Source organism: Heteronotia binoei, chromosome 15 (assembly GCF_032191835.1).
Source record: "Heteronotia binoei isolate CCM8104 ecotype False Entrance Well chromosome 15, APGP_CSIRO_Hbin_v1, whole genome shotgun sequence".
Classification (NCBI taxonomy): domain Eukaryota; kingdom Metazoa; phylum Chordata; class Lepidosauria; order Squamata; family Gekkonidae; genus Heteronotia; species Heteronotia binoei.
The window spans coordinates 45,228,836-45,249,676 of NC_083237.1; the positions used below are offsets into that span (position 1 = coordinate 45,228,836).

General features: G+C 46.1%; 1 protein-coding gene across 1 annotated transcript in view; it reads left to right on the forward strand.

Annotated features, from left to right (window-relative positions):
• The first annotated feature begins 274 nt into the window (after window positions 1-274).
• Window positions 275-20,841, forward strand: part of PRRG2 (proline rich and Gla domain 2) — a 36,850-nt gene continuing 16,283 nt past the window's right edge. The window contains exons 1-3 of the mRNA XM_060255605.1: window positions 275-530; window positions 4,588-4,692; window positions 11,884-12,047. Of these exons, the coding sequence (XP_060111588.1) occupies window positions 4,596-4,692; window positions 11,884-12,047 (261 nt within the window). The 5' untranslated portion in view covers window positions 275-530; window positions 4,588-4,595. The remainder of the gene's footprint in view (window positions 531-4,587; window positions 4,693-11,883; window positions 12,048-20,841) is intronic.

The following is a 20,841-nucleotide window of genomic DNA, read 5'->3' on the forward strand; positions in this document are numbered from 1 at the left end:
GTAGCGATCACCTCCACTAAACTGGCATCAGAAACGAGAGAATCTGGAGAAGACAGATTTCCCTGTTTCCCTTTTTCTCTGGGTAGGAGCTGAAGAACCTGTTTTGCAAAGCCCTGGGACCTGTGGAGTGATAAGGGAAACAGAAAATATGTTTCTAGTGCCAGCTCAGTCTCCGTCTGTGCTTGTGCGTGTGTAGAGGAGCCATCTGGACATTTGGAAACCCAAGTGTACCTGCCCACAGACAGACTCCTCCTACACACTACCTTCTCTTCGCTTCACCTGCCTCTCCTACTTTTAACTGTAGCTTCGGCTGCTCCTGCTTTCAACCTGGCAGGTGTTTGCTTTCTTTCCAGCACTCTCCCTCGAACACAAAGTACTGAGGATATATCATTTTTCTTTTCAGCCTTCAACATGCAGAGTCTCTTTTAGCAGCTGACATTTGACCTTCTAGAGGGGGAAGCCAGGGCTATTGGAAACAGCCCAGCACGACTATCCAGCATACCTGTTTTACACCTACGATTTCCGCACAGGTGAGTTGGCAGCTCAGCATGCAGGCAGCTCCCAGACCTTTCCTTTTAACATTTTGTTTTCCAAGAGGTGCCCCCTTCCTAATTAAGTTGATCCAACCTGGTTTTCTGCTGGTGAAAAAGGAAGATGGGGTCCCCTTTATCCATATAAAAAGGCTGTGCTGGGACCTGGATAGGCAAAAGCCATATGGGACTGTAGCAAGTAGAGGAATTGGGTGAGATTGAGTGAAAGCTGGATCCTACCCATTGGTTTTGGTTTTTGGATGCTGTGGGACTGAAACAGAAAAGAGAATGACAGCAGGATTATATTAATCTCTGGATCTAGCCCATGGCTGTTAAGGTTTCTTTCTATCAGGAGCTAGAAGTAAAATAGGCAGTGTGAATTTCAGCATCATTCCACAATAGGACTATTAAGACTCAGTGTGAATTCAGTTAGTGCACTAGACCTCCTTACCATGCTGCTCCAAATTTGCTTGTGTGAAAGATGTGAGCAAATTTTTCCATGTTTAGAAGATCTTGAGAACATAGTCTGGAGTGGTTATTCTAATTCACATTAATGCTTGTGGAAACAGAAAGCAGAAGCCTTATCTTATTTTGTTGGCATTGTTGTGTTATGCGTTACATTGTTTTAGCTTCTTTGTCTTGTTGTATGGACAATACTGTGTAATGGCATGGTCCCATAATTCTGTAATTGTCTTTGACTATCAAAAAGAAAGGCAGAGTGCAAATGAAGTAGATCAAATTTAAAAGAAATCAGCCAGCATAAACTGAAGCTGTGTAGCATCTAGAGCGGAAAGCCTAGGGAGAATTTCCTGATGGTAAAGTGCCATCGGACTTAGATAGCCCAGGCTAGCCTGATCTCGTCAGATCTCAGAAACTAAGATCCTCAAATGTCAGTCCTGCTAATATTTGGATGGGAGACCAGACACCAAGGAATTCCAGGGTCATGACGCAGAGCCAGGCAATAGCAAGCCACCCCCAAATGTCTCTTGCCTTGGAAACCCTCTTGCCTTGGAAACCCTCTTGCCTTGGAAACCATAAATCAGCTGTGACTTGATGGTACTTTCCATCACACCCCCCCCCCAAGTGCCACTGAATAAAATGGGATTAGAACTGCTTAGGTTTGCTCCCCAAGAGGCTGAAGCCCCCAGGCTGAATTCTTGCTTCTGAAATAAATTCAGTACATGTCCTTAGGCCTGGCCCTCAATCTACTGCGTAAAGGTGATCATACTAGCCTAACCACCTTACAGAGTTGTTAGTACAATTACAAGATGATATAAGGCTCATTTTCAACACTCAGCCTATAAGTGCTCATTTCTCAATATTGTGATCTTTCCCCAAATGCCACCCCCCCCCCCCCATCTTTATGGTGTTAATCTGGTAGGAAATTTTGCTGAGGCTAGAGCAGGTTTAAAGTGAACTGCTGGGGCTAATCTGGTAAGGATGGGGAAATGGTTGATTTTCAATTTGGACAATGCTACAAATATTCCTTACAGTGCAATCCTAAACAGAATTGCACCCCTTCTGAGCCCAGTGAAATAATCAGGTTCATAAGGGTGTAGCTCTACTTAGGATTGTACTGTAAGGCTGCAATTTCCAGGCAGGTCTGCCCACAAGGCAGTCAGGCAATTTTTCAGGTGACACAGCGTGCAATTTGAGAAGGGCACTGTGTCATCCTCTGTCCCATTAGTAAGGATTCTGGGAGAGACCCTCCTGAGTTCATGCAACATCTTTGCCAGCCTTGAATAAGCCCTGTTGAACAAAATGGGCCAACTTCTGAGAAAACATGCATAGGACTGGGCTGTTAATCATTAACTTGTTCAATGAGTCCATGGTAGGAAGGAATGCTCACTGTGTGGCTGGTATTCTAAGAGGTGGATTTCTGGAAACAGCTGAAGAATGTCTCAGCTTCTGAGCACTTAAAGAAGTAGCTAATCTTTAAGAATGGCTGTGATGAGCAAGAGTAATGCCATTTTGTTAGCTTTAAGTCAAGCCGAAGTTGTGCATTCTGAGTACTTCTGCCCAACCACATGAACTTTGTCACAGTTCTCTGGAGTCTGGAGCATTCGAAACAGACATTTATTCTAAGAAGATGCTGACCAAGAAAGGGAGGAGGGTAAAGGAACAAAGGGCCTTCAGTATGTTTCAAATAAGATAAGAAGCTTATGTGCATGCTTGCTGACATGCAGAAGTTAGCTAGGGGGACAGAAATACAGCTTGCGCATGTGTAAACAAAAGTTGCCTATGTGTGGGTATAAAAGCCCACCCCAGCTCCAGGCAAGTTGTAGCAGAATTGGTGGGATTGATTTGTCTCTCTGTATCCCCCTTATTCCTCAAATAAAGTTTCCCTCTCCTATTCAACTGAGTGCCTCGCCTGTTAATTGGAACAGCACGCGTCAGGTTGACGACCCCATTTTGGCAACAGCTACTTTATGACAATGGTATTATGGTTTTGTTTCCTGACCTCTTATGGGAATTAGTTTTCAGTTTCCCATAACAAACTCAAAAGTCAGACTTCCTGTTTTGTATCTTAGCCTCATATCTGCTAAGCTATGTAGGGACAATAAAGAGGTAAGATCAACACTCTTTGTTCTTTACGCACCCTGCCTCCACCTGAACATTGTGCCCTGGACTTCTAGCTTTCAGACCTCTGCTTTAATGCACTACCAGGAATTGGGACTCTTCTTTGCCTTGCTCTTACCCCCTCCCACAGAATCCTGGAACCTTATTATTTATTTATTTATTTATTAATTTCATTTATATCCCGCCCTCCCCCACCTTGGCAGGCTCAGGGCGGCTAACAGCAATCCATAAAAACACACCATAATAAATAAAACATTAGAATTACATTATAGAACAATAAAACATTAAAACATTAAATTAAAAACCAGTCTAGTAGATACAATTATACTGCGGTATAGATCTTTGAACCGCATTGGCGGATCTTTAATTACCATTTTTCTTAGCAGTCCGAATATGCTGATTTAAAAAGGATGGTCTTGCAGGCCCTGCGGAACTGTTCAAGGCTCCGCAGGGCCCACACCTCCTCGGGGAGTCGGTTCCATAGGGTAGGGGCCGCGATCGAAAAGGCCCGTATTCTGGTGCTCTGATATTTAACTTCCTTCGGCCCAGGGATAGTCATTAAGTTTTTCCCCGTTGACCTCAGTGCTCTCTGGGGTTCATATGGGGAAAGACGGTCCCTCAGGTAGGCAGGTCCTCGGCCATATAAGGCTTTAAAGGTAACGACCAACACTTTGTACTGGACCCGGTATATAATCGGCAGCCAGTGCAGTTCACGTAGTCCCGGCCATATATGCTCCCGTTTCGGGAGTCCCAACAACAGCCTTGACTGTGATCTCCAGTTAACCTTGACTGTGATCTCCAGTTAACTTCCTCTGTATGTAAATAAGAGGACTGGTGAAACATCTCCAGGAGGTGGTTGGTGCTCATAAGGATGTAGACAGCTGAGCTTTATGTGGTTTCTGTGTGGGTTGTGGTGCAAGATTCATAGAAGGATTGCCCTGGATTTTAAGGAGGGAAGTATCTGGAGGCAATCAGGATCTGACTGAAGAGGCCACAATCTTTCCGCTGCCCTACATGCCACATCTAAATAGTAATCCCAAAATAGCTTTCATAAATTATATCCGGTTGAATCTGGTAAAAACAATGCTGAGTCTTACAGAATGTTATAGACGGACACATTTACTTGACTTGTGTTTTTGTGGCCTACATGCTATAAAATCCAGGGATTTCATTCCCACGTGAAGAAATAGCTGCAATTGTACTAAATTTTGTCAACTACTCCAGAGAGACTCAAATGCTGGTGATTTCAAATCAAATACATTCTGGGCCTCTTCCCATATTCACTGCCAAGGAAAGTCTCAATGGAGGATTGATTCTGGATGTAAACACACTTTCCAGATGTTAAGTTCCATCAAATTCATCTTTAAAAGTGAATGAAGGCGGATTGGATAGTCTGAATATGGGAGAGGAAGTGGCTTCCCAGAGTGTGTCTAAGTACACCTTTTAATTCTTTGCCAACAATATTTTATACTTTCAGGGACTGCTATGTGGTATCCTCCAGTGCTGCTCTTGCTGTTCCAAGCTGTAATGCTCAGTCTCGCTGGCTCCCTCCAGAGGCTGTCTAAGGACCAGCAGAATGAAGGTAACTAGGAAGCATGGCAATTTTTATTTTATTTTATTTGACATAACCTGCTCCTTTCCCCTCCAAGTAGGACTCAGGGTGGCTTCCATAGATGGAGTACACAATAGAATCAATATACAATAATATCAGCAAGCTACTATTAAAATCCAGACTTTAAAACCTAATAACCAGATTGCTGTCAGATGGCCATCTTGTCTTCTTGCACTTCATAGCAGGGCTTTTTTTGTAGAAAATGCCCAGCAGGAACTCATTTGCATATTAGGCCATACTCCCTGCCATGACCATCATTTCACACAGGGTGTTTTTGTAGGAAAAGCCCAGCAGGAATACATTTGCATATTAGGCCACACCCCATGATGCCAAGCCAGCCAGAACTGTGTTCCTGTGCCTTCCTGCTCAAAAAAAGCCCCAGCCGGTGCTAGGATTTTTGGTGCCCTAGGCAAGCTGTCTGCTAGCGCCTCCCTCTAAAAATTTAAAAAACAGAAACCTGTAGAAGAAATGAAGAAACTTTAAACTATTTGCATTTTTAATTTACAGGTTTTAATTTTAAATTTTAATTTTTTTAAAAATTGTGAGATTAAGCAATAAAAATTGTGAGAATACTACTTGATCCTTCTAGCTGATGGCAAGACTTTGTGCATATGAGAAAGATGCTCTACCTGACCTATAGTTTCTACCCCATGGCTCTGGCTCTGTTAAAGTAGAGTAGGCAGGAGGAGGGGCAGCAGACAACTTCAACAGGAGCCAGTTTTTAGAAACTGTAATTGGCTCTTTTTCAGCTTTTACAGTTGGTTAATTTATCCCTGCCGGGTTCCGAGGAGCACACTGTGCAGGTGCTGTCCGCTTTCGTGTTCCCTGGGTCTGTAACAGACCCAGGGAATGAAAACTGGCTTGGCAGCGTCTGCACTCCATGGAGCCTGCTTTCCATTGGGGAAGGAAGGCTTCAAGGAGCACACCTGCTGCACATGGGGAGAGGTGGCGCCCTAGGCAGCCACCTGCTTGGCCTACTCCCACACACCAGCCATGCTGCCTTATAGGCTTTCTCTGGATTTTCTGTGATCTTTCTCAAACCCACTGTGCTGTGAAAATTTGGGAGAGATCACTGCGAAGCCTGGATGGTTGCTATGTGGATGTAAAAGTCTGGATTTCCCCCCCAGTTTGTTTGTTTGTTTGTTTTAGGCAATTTATATTCTGCCCTTTCCCCAAAACAGGCTCAAAGCAGATAACAATATTCTAAAAATAGTATAAAACAAAACCAGATCAATGCGAACAATACAGTTTGATAGATCATAATAAGTTATAAATGGTGGCTCAGCTGGGCACATATTGTATATTCTGAGAGTCTAGAACAGTAAGTAAAATAAAATTAATATTACAGCAGAGGTGGTATTGCAACATCGGTCCAGCCGATGTAATAAGACACCCACTGCCTCAGCCAAAAGCCCGGCAGAATACCTCTGTTTTGCAGGCCCTAAGGAAAGGTAACAATTCCGTGAGGGCCCAGATCTCTAGAGGGAGCTGATTTCACCAGGCTGGGGCCAAGGATGAAAAGGCCCTGGCCCTGGTTGAGGCAAGTCGGACGTCCTTCGGACCAGGGACAGTCAGCAGATGTTATGTGCAAGATCATACGGATCTCTGGGGCACATATGGTGAGAGGCAGTCTCATAGATATGTCAGTCCCAAGCCCTTTAGGGCTTTAAAAGTCAAAACTAAAACCTTGAAAAGGATCTGTTACTCAATTGGTAGCCAGTGCATTTGACACAGCGCTGGCCGGATGTGTGCCTAGATAGGCATTGTTATCAACAGCCGAGCTGCTGCATTCTGCACCTGCTGGAGTTTCGGGATCAATCTCAAGGGTAAGCCTACATAGAGCGAGTTATAGTAATCCAACCTGGAAGTGACCGTCGTATGGATCACTGTAGTTAGGTCCTGGGAGGATAGGTAGGGTGTAAGCTGCCTGGACTGCTGAAGATGATAAAAAGCAGACCAAGGAACCGCTGTGACCTGTGCCTCCATTGAAAGTGAGGCATCCAGCGTCACTCCTAGACTCTTCACCTTCTGTGCCGGCACAAGAGATGCACCGTCCAGGGTTGAGAGCTGAATGTCCGACCCTAATCCCCCCTCCCCCGGCCCAGGTACAGGACCTCCGTCTTAGCTGGATTAAGCTTCAGTTGACTTTGCCTCAACCAACCTGCCACAGCTTCTAAGGCCAAGGTCAGATGATCCAAGGCGGAGTCTGGGTGGTCGTCAATCAACAAACAGCTGGGTTTCATCCGCATATTGATGACAACCAAGCTCAAAACCTTGGGCAATCTGAGCAAGGGGGTGTATGTAGATGTTAAACATAATTGATGAGAGAATGGCTCCTTGAGGTACACCGCATTCCAGCAGGAGCCGCACAGAGATCTGCTCACCAACCGCCACCCTTTGTCCCTGACCACGGAGAAAGGAGGAAAACCACTTTAAGGCCACCCCCTGAACTCCAGTGTTGGCAAGGTGGTGGGCCATTAGGTCATAATCGACCGTGTTAAACGCTGCTGATAGATCTAAAAGCAACAGCAGCACTGATCCACCTTGATCCAGATGCCTTCTGAGGTCATCTGTGAGGGCGACCGAGGCCATCTCTGTCCCATGACCAGGGCAGAAACCAGACTGGAAGGGATCAAGGACTGATGTCTCCTCCAGGAAGACATTAAACTGCTTCGCCACCACTTTCTCAATTACCTTGCCCAGAAACTGCAGGTTCAAAACTGGGTGGTAATTGGCTAGGATCAGTGGATCCAGAGATTTTTTTTTAAGTGGGTGAACCACTGCCTCTTTAGGCTTGGCTGAAAATACCCCTGACATCGCCAATAGCCATGGAGAGCCAAGAATACAAGTCTTCCACTAGCTCATCTAACAACTCACCAGGGGGCATCGGATCCCACAGAGCTTCCTAAAGCTGCTCAGGATCCATTTGGCTCTGCAGACAAACATAAATCCACTCGCCGCCTAAACAGGAGGAGGGCCACAAGTCCAGCTGGACTTTTAGGGCACAATGATCTGAACACAGAACCACATCAGTGGCTCTCAGATCTGCTGTTATCCCAGCGCCAAAGATCGTCTAGTGTGTGACTGGCCTGGTGAGTGGGAACCGATACAATTTGTCTGAGTCCTAGTGTCTCCATGGATGACACTAGGTCCTGAGCCTGCAAGGATGCTGCATTGTCAACATGGAAATTGAAATCCTCCGGGACTAAAAGCCTGGGGAAGTCCAATGCTCAGGCCGATACCACATCCAGCAGGGCAGGCAGGCTGTCTGGGGGTGCGTTAGGCGGTCGGTACACCACTCAGACAGTCAAACTCTCCTCGGCTTCCCACATCAGGCCGACACATTCCATGCCAGCTATGTTTAGCACAGGGAGTGCCCTGAAAGAAAAAGAATCATGAAGGAGCATTTCAACCCCCCTCCAATTGTCCAAGATTGGTGGAGGACCGAAAACCCAGGTGGGGCAAGTTGCTTCAGGGTGACAGTTTCACCCAGATTTCCATCACCCATGCCAGATCTATCTGTTGCTCCATGAAGTAGTCTCCATGAGCCGGTTTGGTGTAGTGGTTAAGTGCAGAGATTCTTATCTGGGAGAACCAAGTTTGATTCCCCACTCCTCACTTGCACCTGCTGGAATGGCCTTGGATTAGCCATAGCTCTTGTAGGAGTTGTCCTTGAAAGGGCAACTTCTGGGAGAGCTCTCTCAGTCCCACCCACCTCACAGGGTGTCTATTGTGGGGGAAGGAGATAAAGGAGAGTGTAAGTGGTTCTGAGAATCTGATTCAGAGAGAAGGGCAGGGTATAAATCTGCAGTCATCTTCTTCCTCCTTCTTCTAGTGTAGGTCTTATTGTTGATAGATCTGGCATTGATCAACATCAATGTCGGAGTTGGGTAAAAATTCCTAGCCCCACAACCAACATGGGGAAGGCAATGGCAAACCACCCCGTAAAAAGTCTGCCATGAAAACGTTGTGAAAGCAATGTCATCCCATGACTGGTGCTTGCACGGGGGACTACCTTTACCTTTTTTTACAACCAACATGTCTAGGGATGGGATGTAGCTGGGAAGAGATCCAAGCATTTCCGTATCTCCAATCTCTTCCAAAATCCTGAAACCTGGCCCCACCGCCATACTTCCCCCGCCCCCATATGGCCAGAGTCCCTGACCCTGATATGGCTCTCTGTGTGCTGATCTAGCTAACACGTGCACACAACCCTGATTCTAATTCACACTGGAGATCTACTTATTTACTAAGCTCACTAAATCATCTCGTTGTCTAAATATAACTGATAATAATTTAAACAAAATTTAACAAAATTTAAATTGATCCCAACTACTAATTTATACTAACAAGCCAATTAATATTGACTTCCATCCCCCAAATTCCTTCACCCACCCCTGGTTTAATCAACCCAATTAATTAGCTAGCTAAAATTCAAAATGCAAGTAGTAATTAAGAGTTCCAATTTAAATACAGTACATTCCACTAAGGCAAGAAACTAATATCACTACTAGATTAAAATCTAAAAATTCATTAAATTCCCAAGTTAGACAATTGATTGATCAATAGCTTAGAACGTAAGTAGGGTAGACTTCCTATAAAGTACAGAAGGATGTGCAATAGATAAAGTGCTGAATGCTGATGTTAATGCTTAAAAACAGGAAAAATATAATCACAGTTTTGCTCACATGGCAGCCCTTTCCCCTGCCCCAGTCCATACTGTCCATCCCCTCCCCATGCCACACAGGTTCTTTTTTGAAGCCCTGGTAATTGATGTATATAGATATAATATATCACTTGCAGGGTTAAAATTTTTTTGAAAAGGCCCCCTACTGGTGTGGGAAGAGAATGGCAACCACAGGGACTGGAAAAATATGGGGGAAATCCACCATCCGAAAGCCCCTTTGCCTCGGTGCTGCATTGGCAGCCACAGCAATTATGGGGCTTCCACAGGAAAGCGTCACTGTGTAGAAGTTCTCCCAACTACCTCCTTCCTGCCATCTTTAACTGCAGATGCTAGAAACTGAACCTTGAATCTACATGCAAACCGCTGAGCCATGCTCTCCTCCCCAGTAACATTTCAATTACATATAAACAGATGGCTGGCCAAGTTACATCGAGTTTTCATCCTAGCTAGGTGTAAGCTAGCTGGAAGAGGGTCGTCTTACAGGCCCTGCAGAACTGAACCAGGTCCCGCAGGGCCCTCACCTCCTCCGGCAGCTGATTCCACCATGTGGGGGCCATAACGGAGAAAGCCCTTTCTCTGGTGGATTTCAAGCGGGCTTCTTTTGGCCCGGGGATAGTGAGGAGATTTTGTGTTCCTGACCTCAGTGCTCTCTGGGGAACATGTGGGGAGAGACGGTCCTTCAGGTAGGCAGGTCCCAGGCCATATAGGGCTTTAAAGGTAATAACCAGCACCTTGTACCGGACTCGGTATATCACTGGAAGCCAGTGCAGAGTCCGAAGACCCGGCCGAATGTGTCCCCACTTTGGGAGACCCAATAACAGCCGGGCCGCGGCATTCTGCACCAGCTGCAATTTCCGAGTCCGGGACAGGGGCAGCCCCATGTAGAGGGCATTGCAGTAGTCCAACCTCAAGGTGACCGTAGCATGGATCACTGTTGCTAGGTCGTCGCGCTCCAGGAAGGGGGCCAGCTGCCTTGCCTGCCTAAGATGAAAAAATGCGGACTTGGCAGCGGCTGCTATCTGAGCCTCCATCTTTAAGGAAGGCTCCAACAGCACCCCCAAGCTCCTGACCCTGTCCGCCGCCGTCAGCGGCGCGCCATCAAAAGCTGGCAGGGGGATCCCCCCCCCCAGGCCGCGGCGACCCAAGCAAAGGACCTCTGTCTTCGTAGGATTTAGCTTCAGCCCACTCAGTCTGAGTATGACATCATACTTGCATGCAAGAGATTGGGGTACCCATATTCTTGTTTGAATCAGCATGTGCTCCAGTTGGGGATGCCAGCCTCCAGGTGAGACCTGGGGATGCCCCAGAATTAAGATTATTTTAAGACTTTTAAGATCAGTTTCCCTGGAAGAAATGGGTGCTTTGGAGGTTGGCATTGTACCATGTTGAGGTCCCTGTTCTCCCCAGGCTCCATCCCCAAATCTCTAGTAGTTTTGCAACATGGATCTGCCAGCCCTGCTGCCCATCTCCCACAGGTGGATCTGCTCAAAACCTCCAAAGACTGTGCGAATCAGAAGTTAGATGCTATGAAGGGAATTTCTCACAAAAGGGCAGGGAAAACAGTTGTATATGGAAGTGGGACAAGCTCTCATAGAGGACTCTTAGCTCGCCTTATGCAGGAAGTTCTGATAAAACCCGAGGAGGGATTTCTCCAGGTGCCTTGCCCACTAACTTTGACCACCACGAGCAGCTCAAACTGCCCTCCACAGCCCCTTTCATGGTTAATCGACTTGCTCGTCACAGGTATTAGCAAACTGAGACACCTGAGACTTGTTGATCTGCATTCCACATGTCATAATCCATGTGCTATGTAGCAGGGGTGAGAAGCATTATATTGCCTAGGAACAAAACACTGAGCTTCCAAGTACCAGAAAATCGCATAGGAGCACTGCCTTAAAGGGAAGACTGTGCCCTGTAAATCAGTAAAAACCTTATGTATCCCATATACCTCGCCAGAGAGCTTTTGCTAGTGATCCCTGGCCCGAAAGAAGCCCAACCTGGGCCAGAGCATTTTCTGTTCTGGCTCCTATCTGGTGGAACAAGCTCCCATTGGAGATTAGGGCCCTGCTGGGACTGTTGCAATTCCACAGGGCTTGTAAGACAGCTGTTCCACAGGGCCTTCAGCTAAGGCAGACGACATTTGTCAATCTGTGGCCTCTCTGCTGCAGCGGCCCTGCTGAATTCTTTCTGTTGAATTGACCCACTACATTGAAGCTATGTCATCTGTCTTATATCAGCTGGAGGATATATGGAAGGAGCGGATGCAATTTGATATCCCCATCTGCAGAATTTGATCTGATAACTGTAGCTGCCTTGTATGCACACTTATGACCCTCACACCCATGTACCAATCTAGTTTGCAGCTCTGCACTGTAATCCCCTGTAGCCCACTTTTATTTCTCGGAATCTTCTTGACCCTAAAATTCTTGGTCTACCATGGAGCCTAGGATAATCACAATTTCTTTCCTTCTTAGTGTTCCTGGATGGCTCTGCTGCACACAAATTCCTGAGCCGCACACTCCTTTACAACCACTGGGATTTAGAGCTGATTGTGCCAGATAATCTGGAGCACGAATGCATAGAGGAAGTCTGCAACTACGAGGAGGCCCGTGAAGTCTTTGAGGATAACTTCAAAACAGCTGAGTATGGGAAGCAGAGTGGGTCTTGGGCTTTGGAGTGTTGTGGGATGTACTGTCATGATTCTTAAACTGGGATTCTGGTAGTTCCTGGTACTCTTTGGGGTCATTTCCGAATGCACAGTTATTGCAGCCTTTTCCTGAGCCAGCAATAGCTAACAGCACTTTGAAATCCAGCTCCTTCTGCACTCCTGTTCAGCTGTCTAGTAACCACGGAGTTAAGGGGGAATGTTTGGTTTCAAGTAATAATGTATTTGTGGAAAATCTTGAGCTAGCATTGGAGTACATGCAGACATTGTGATGCTTCCCGTATACAGAGGACATGTCAAGCAATTTCTCCCAAGGCATGAACATAAGACTAGCCTTGCTGAATCAGACCAACAGTCCATTTGATCCAGCTTTCCGGGTTTGATCCAGTGTAAGAATTTCTGTGCAGAGATGAAAGGACAGTTTTAACAGATTCCTTCTTCCCATTTGATTTCTTCCTCATGCTGTTCTGGGGGGGATCTCTTGTCTCCCAAAAGCAGCGTTTCAGAGGGCATTTTGGATTGCAGTGGAAGAGGGGGCAACAAGGAAGGTGCCTTCTGCAGACAGAAATTCCTTCCATCTGCAACAACGCTCCGTGGGGTCCGATCCCCTTGTTTCTAACAGCAGATGCCACAGGGCTGCCCACAAGCAAGGTCTGCCCTCAATGGCCTTTGCCAGCAGACTGCCCTCAGCATCTGCCAATGGGAGCCATTCTGCCTCTGAGCTTGCAGGTCTCATTCAGCTATTAGAATTGCAGAATCATAGAGTTGGAAGGGAACTCCAAGATCATCTAGTCCAACCCCTGTACAATGCAGAAAATTCACAAGTGCCTCCCCTCTATACACACACACCCAGTGACCCTTGCTCCAAGCCCAGAAGAAGGCAAAAATCTGGAACATTGATATATTGGCAGCTGCCATGATAACAGTTAATGACAGACCTGCCCCTAAACCTGTCCGTCTGCATTTTAAATCCAATGGGAATTGCTACATCTTGTGGCAGTGAGTCCTGTAGATCAACTATTTGTTATGTGAAATCAGCAGGGGTCATTTCGTAGAAAAAGAGATCCTGACGCTCATTAGCACAACTCATTTGGATATGCCACACACCCCTGACATCACTGGAAAGTGTAGTAAATTATATCAGCTCAGCATCTACCTTAAAATGCTTCTTGAATTATAATTGTCATAAGAGAGTCTTACTCCCATCATACTTTTTAAATTACTTTTTCCTATGTGGCCACAGTGGCTTGATGAAGATTTCCATCTGACTTCTTCAGGGCTTTTGTGTAGACAAGTCCAGCAGGAACTCATTTGCATATTAGGCCACACACCCCGATCCCAAACCAGCCAGAACTGCATTCCTGTATGTTCCTGCTTTATATATTTTAGTTATTCTCCCTTTTTTTGTGGTGAAAATTTTTTGAAAGTGTTAAATCTTAAGAGTTCAGCAAAATTCTCACAGGGGGTTTGAACAATGGAGCTCAGAAGCAATTATTTTGGGGGGAGGGGTAAGAAAGAAAGAGCACAATAAAATTTAGAGGTTCCAGAGCTCCACTCCTGTGAGCTCCTGCCCAAAATTAGGCCTGGAAATCAGTGTCTACCACTGATCAGTTTTAACAGCATGATGCTGAGTACTAATACTCTGGGAAAGGAGGAACAGCTTCTCTGTCTCTTCATGTTCTCCACGACATGCATCATTTGTTAGATCTATCATGTCACCCTTTTTTTTTCTTAACTAAGGTGACTTCCCTATGGAGCTCTTGCTTGGCCTTGCCTCCAAAACTGCACTTATCCCTTTTAGGGCTACCACACAAGACTGTCATGCACTCACCCCTTCCAGGTTTTCCCCACCTTCGTGGTGGGTTTCCCCAAACCTGTTTTAGTATGACCTTTCTGAAATGATCATATGAAAAGTGGGTTTGGGGAAAGTATGAATGGGAAGGTGTAGGTCTCTGCACCCCTTTGCCCACATCTGATGCTGTTTCTTCTTACAGCTGCTATTCCCCTGCAGCCTTGTCCAGAGCTTTCTAGAGCTGCTCTAGACTCTTGGTTGTAGGCAGGGCTTTTTTTGTAGAAAAAGCCCAGTAGAAATTTGCATATTAGGCCTCACCCCCTGACACCAAGCCAGCCGGAACTGCATTCCTGTGCATTCCTGCTCAAAAAAAGCCCTGGTTGTAGGTATATATCACTATAAGAAGTCTATGAAATTTTTATGGGCGATAATTACAGCTGCCAAAGGGAAACCCAATATGTCCCTCTGGTATTTAGTTACACTATTATTGAAGCCACAAAACAACACTGTAACTCCCATATTATCCACTTCCTGGGAGAAGCATTTTAAGAACCTCTACAAGAAGCATAATCTTGAACAAATCAACCTCAAGCAGATCCCAAAATGGGAACCTGTTACCTGTCACAAGATAGCTGAGTTGGTCAAAGTGGGGAGGTGCCAACTCCCCAGCTCTGATGCTTTCCTGCTGAATTTCTGAAGATATATCAGTATAGTAGGACACATAGTGATAAACTTTTAAAAATTGATTTTATCATTGCCACGCACTGATGGGAAAAGGACCAAATGAAATTCTTCGGGCCGACCTGCGCATGATATTTTCCACATGTCCTCCCTTGGTTGGGCCTGAGGTGTTTCAGTCAGAGATCAGCTTTGGGTTTCCTGCAGGGGGAATCAATTCAGCTTTGGATCAGGACCACAGCACCTGGGGAGAAGGGACTTAAGCCTCTCCCCTCAGCCATGCCATTTTCCCAGGCAGCCCCAAGGACACTATTTGTGCTGTTGAGAGCTGAACATTTACTGATGGGTCACAAGTGGGTTTCCCCAGCAGGGCAAACAGCAGCATCTAGGACCATTTCAGATCAGGAAAATGTTGTGTGGGGAATAGGCTTCCCAATGTTGTGTGAGGAATAGCCCCGCCCCAACAACCTCCATATCCCTTCAAACCTTGGAAGGTTTCAGAAGATGCTGGGAACAGCTTGCTTCTAGAAAGGTGTGTGTGCCTTTAAATCTTTGAGCCAGGTTGAATGGGGGCAGGGTGAGCCTGCAGAACAACATGCCTGCTGGAAGGGAAGGGAAGGAGCCTGGAACCTCTGTTTGTCTTACAGTCCCTTAAGAAGCTGTTTGCACATTAAAATAGTAACCTCTGGTTTCCTTGTGTTAGTCTGATGAACTGGGTGGAATATAGAGCAGTCAACAACTCCCATGATGAGTAAATTGCCCCAGTAAGACCACAAATTGTGTGCTTCCAAACTCTGTTTATTTTGGCTGCTATGTGCGTCTGTGTGTGTGAGAGAGAGAGTGGAAGTGGAAGTGCAGCCAGCTGCTGGGGAATAAGGAAATGCCCCACCTACAAAGCCCCCGGTATTTTCTGAATTAGACTTGGCAACACTAGTGGGAAATGCTGAAGCTGTTTTTCCTCATGTGTTACCAGGGTCCTTGCACACTTGGGAATGGACTTCTCAGTGGGAACCTCACTGCTTGAAGTCAGAGCAGGGAACTCAAACATAACCTATGGAAAAAATGTACTCTGTTGTAAGGCCCACAGTGCATGCCTGGTACATCTTTAGGTATCTCTTTGGCAAGCCTGTGGTTCTGTGGAATCCTAGTGTGTTGAGGGGAGACAAAATTCCAGGAATATCTGAGAAAGCGCATGACATTGCTGATTCAATGCTGTTGCCTAAGTAGAGTTCGCCATGCCAGGACAAGTCTGGGAACTTGAGAGCAGGTAGATTCCTAGCATAGCTGAAGAGCCACATGCAAGGCTTCCGGTGTCTTAGTACAGAGCTGCGTCTGGACGTCTGGGGAGGCGGGGAACGAAACCAGCAGCACCCTGAAATGGCTTGGTGATTGTGCTTAAAGCTAGGTCAGGGTGAGTTTGTGCTCCAGTTTTCTGGAACAAAGAGGTCAAACTGAAGAGATTGTGCACAGTGACCTGTTCACAGGGGTGGAATTCTAGCAGGAGCTCCTTTGCATATTAGACCACACTCCCCTGATGTAGCCAATCCTCCGAGAGCTCATCTTCCTCTTCATCTTCTTCTTACAAAAAAGAGCCTTGTAAGCTCTCAGAAGATCGGCTACATCAGGGGAGTGTGGCCTAATATGCAAAGGAGCTCCTGCTAGAATTCCACCCCTGCCTGTTCACACAATCCTTTTTAAACTTTCAACTCAGGTTGACTTTCTCAGTGGATTGTGGCAGGTTTTCTGTTGATTGGAGTTTGTGTTGTTTGGTTGCCGTTTCCAAACAGGTGACAACAGGGCTTTTTTTGTAGAAAAAGCCCGGCAGGAACTCATTTGCATTTTAGGCCACATCCCTGACACCAAGCCATTCAGAACTGCATTCCTGCTTTTAAAAAAGCCCTGGATGACAATATTTCTAACATAATAGAATGTAAAGAAACAAAATCATGTTTTCCTGCAGAATAATAAAAACGATCATATGGCAGTGTGTATTATACAGTCAGGAAATCCAAGGATTGTCCGGCAGCCAAAGTTCTAATTCTCTAGTGTTATGTACAACTAGGTGGCGAGCTAGACTTGCTGGTGGGCTGAGAGAGCCGTGACTGGCCTAACTGGCTTCATTTGGAGGAGTGGGGAATAGAACCCCGTTCTCTGGATTAGAGTCCTGCTGCTATTAACCTTCAGGCCCCGTGCTTCATCTCTCCCCCACCCCGTACACATCTCCTGTGATTTCTGTCCTCCCCAACTGAAAGTCTCCTTCCTGCCTCTTATCCTCTTTCACTCTCTAATGAAGATCACAGTTTGAATCTACATGGGAGTATAAAAACACACCTTTGCTACGGCAACAGCATCAGCAAGCATGCAAGAACAGTTGAGACCAGATCTGCAAACATCTGTTTTTGTTCTGCTCCCTGCTGCTGCTTCCATTCCACCCACCCCCACTCCCGCTTTCCTGTGTCCTGCATGCATGGCCTTTTTTGTAGAAAAAGCCCAGTAGGAATTCATTTGCATATTAGGCCACACCCCCTGATGCCAAGCCAGCCAGAACTGTGTTCCTGTGCATTCTTGCTCAAAAAGCCCTGCCTGCATGTATGAAAGTGCAGCCCTGAAACACCTTCCCCTCTCTTTCCCAGACCAGCTGTTCTGTAAGAATGCCTAGTCCCAGAGTGGGGCGGGGGGAATGTTGAGTTCCACTATGAACACTCCACTATGCCAGGACCACAGTTCACCACCATCTGGCTCAGCTAATTTTTCAAAAGGGTTTCCTGGGCTGTTGGGGATCAAAGATTGCAATCCTTTGCATGCTTACTTGGGAGTAAGCTCCACTGGACACAGTGCCTAGGCTGCACTGAAAACCTGGACCTATGTTAACTTAAAGCATGCACATGATCAGGTCCAAAATTCACTCCTCCCCATCAAAAGACAAAAAAATTCACCCTCTTGCACTGCCCAAGACAGGAAAGGCTTCAGTGGGCAAAGAGCACCCTTCTCTCATTTGCTACGTCTGGCGTTACAACAACCTTTTTGTTTTTGCCATCAATCACAGCTGATTCATGGTGACCTCATTGGGTGTTCAAGGCAAGAGACGTTCGGAGGTGGTTTTGCCACTGCTTGCCTCTGTGTAGCGACCCTGGTATTCTTGGAGGTCTCCCATCCAAATACTTGCCAGGGCCGACCCTGCTTAGCTTCCAAGATCTGACAAAATTGGGCTAGCCTGGGCAATCCAGGCCAGGACAGATATAGCTGTACACAGGGGTCATTTTGTAGAAAAATAGGTGGTGGAGCTCGTCCAGGGATTGTTATGCAATGGCACCTACTATTCAATGGACAAGGAGGTGGAACCCTCAGAAAGGTTCAGGAGCTGCACTTCTGTAAGCTCCCACTGAATCTGAGGCCTGGCTGTACGCCATCAGAATAGCCTGTTCCTGCATTATCCTTCTGCTTAGAGCAATAATGATTATATCTACGTAATGCTGGTTTGTTCTTCTTTCCCTATTGCATTGACTTTTTCAGTTTATGCCTCCATATCCCTAAATGCAGAGCAGTAAGGTTCAAAATACTGGGGGAGGCAGTCTGTGGTTAAAAACCAAGGAAGCCACTAATACAGGGGTGTCGAACTCATTTGTTATGAGGACCGGATCTGACATAAATGAGACCTTGTTGGGCTGGGCCATGTTGAGCTGGGCTGAGCCATGCTGGGCCGGGCCATGTGTGTACCTATTTAAGATTAGGTAGCAGAGATATGAACCAATAAAGGACACAGACAAACACAAATATATTTTTTAAAAACTCAAAACATGCTTAAAACATTAGCACTCATTGGTTTTAAAGATGCTTTCTTTATACAATGGGATCCAGGGAACCGGGCAAAGGAAGCTCTGGCTCTTTCCTTCATTCCTCAGGGATCTTGGGGGAGGGGAGCCTCAGTCAATAGAAGGAAGGGAGGCTTGGCTCAGTAGCTCTGCTGTACATTTGAGAGAGCCTAGCAAAGCCAGCTATTCCTCTCCCCTTCCTCCCCAAGGGAGGAGTCTCAGCCAATGGAGAAAAAAGAGGTTTTGCTCTGTAGCTCCTGTGCAATTGAGCAAGCCTTACAAAGCAAGCTGTGATGCAGAAGGAAACAAGATATAGGGAGAAGGAAGTAGATGACAGCCAGTTGCTCGGGGGCCTGATAGGAGCCCTCTGGAGGCCTGATTTGGCCCCCAAACTGCATGTTTGACACCTCTGCACTAATATATGTAACCTTTGAATATTGTAAGCAAACGGTTAGTTATCATATTCACACACAGTTCTCAGAGAGTGATTCTGGTCTGCTTATATAAGTTCCTTTTTTTGCAGAAAAAAACCAGCAGGAACTCATTTGCCATTAGGCCATTCCCCCCCCCCCCCTGATGCCAAGCCAGCCTGAACTGTGTTCCTGCTCAAAAAAAGCCTTGTCCAACAGTATGTGTAGCTCTCTCCATATAATTTGGAACTCGACTTTCCCCTAAAGAGAGCCCTACAGTATACAGCTTCATGGAAACGCCAGCCCCCACCTTGTGCAGATCTTATGTTGTACACAATCACATTGCGTGCTCCCTTATATAGGTGGAATGTATGTTCATGCCTGAGGCAAGGCACCATGGCATAGCCTGATTTCGGCAGATCTTGGAAGCTCAGCGGGGTCAGTGCTTGGGTGGGAGACCACCAAGGAAGGCTCTGCAGAGGAAGGCAAAACTTCCTCTGCTTCTCACATGCTTTGGAAACATCTTGCTGGGGACACCGTAAGTCAGCTGCATCTTGATGGTACTTTGCGCATACACACGTGTTCATTCATACCCCTTGCACGTGAGAATCAGTTCAGTGCAAAAAGTGGATGGGAGTTACATGTACCTGTGACTGTGTGAACTACTCAGGTGTGCGGTATCTGAACATCTGTGTATGAAGTCCTGTGCAATCTCAAGCAAAGTCATGCCCTTCGAAGGCCCTTTAAGTCAGTGGCCTCAGAAGGGTGTAAACTCTTCTTAAGACTCCACCTGTTGTTTTCCAAACCATGTAGAGCAGTGTCTTTCACCAGCCAGTTTGGTGTAGAGATTAAGAGCGGCAGACTCTAATCTGGAGAACCAGGTTTGATTTCCCACTCCTTCACATGCAGCCAGCTGGGTGACTTTGGGCCGGTTACAGTTCTCTCAAAGCTGCTTTTTCAAGAGCAGTTCTCTCAGAGCTCAGAGGGGTGGGGAAGGGAACACAATTGTAAGCTGCTTTGAGACTCCTCCTCCTCCTTGTTATTGATATATCATATTCTGCATACCTATTTCCTTTCTCGTTCCTGCTGTGATACTGGGTGGGGCACCACCCAGGAATTTGCTTTCGTCAGTATGCATAATTAGGTGAATTTAATATATATGCAGTACACAGATTGTATTTGCATGTTACATAATGTCTGAACAGGGCAGGCATTCGATAAAAGACAAGTCCCAATCTTGGTTGTCTGAAAAGGGCTTTAGAGTGTTACAGAAAGGAGAATTTCAGAGGTGTATAGTGACAGAAAAAAGGCGCCTACTAAAGTTCTTTTTCCCTCGCACAATCATTCAGGACTCAGCCACTGTGTTCCTTAAAGACTGTGACAAATCCATTTAATCCCACTCCCAGTCACAAAAATATATATAGCCAAAGATTCCACACACTACCCCGTTCATAATAGGAATCTGTTCCAGCTTCTGCTTCACAGACGGCGTCAGAGGCTTTAGCCTTTCTTCATATTTATTAAACTTCCCCCCCCTTCCCCTCGTGGCTCAAAGTGGCTGGCAGTTCCAAATGTTAAAGCATACAAAATGCAATAAAACAACCCCTCTTCTCAAAACCTGTGCAGCCTTGCCCCATGATAAGCCTTCATGAATAAAACCCACCTCGCAGCGCTTGCTAAAAATATCTGAAGACGGTACCTCCCTCTCATCTCCTGAGGGAGCCTATTCTGTGGGTGGGAGTTACTCTAGAAGAAATACAAACTCTGGTAGATGCCAGGTGGGCTACCTTAAGTGGAGGAACAGCCAACCTGAGGCCCTTAGTTGGCACAGGAACTATTTAAGGTGGCCTTCAGCGGTTAAGGGGAGGTAGCAAATGCCCCACAGCACTGACAATCCCATTGGACAAATACAGATATTCAGAAACATCGATGTGCATCTTGGATTTTATGGTTAAAAATATGTGAAATTGATTTTTTGTATATTGTTTTTAATATTCTATGTGTTTTTTTAACAGTTGTTAGGTGCCCTGAGCCCGTTAGGGGAGGGCGGGATATAAATTTGATAAATAAATAAA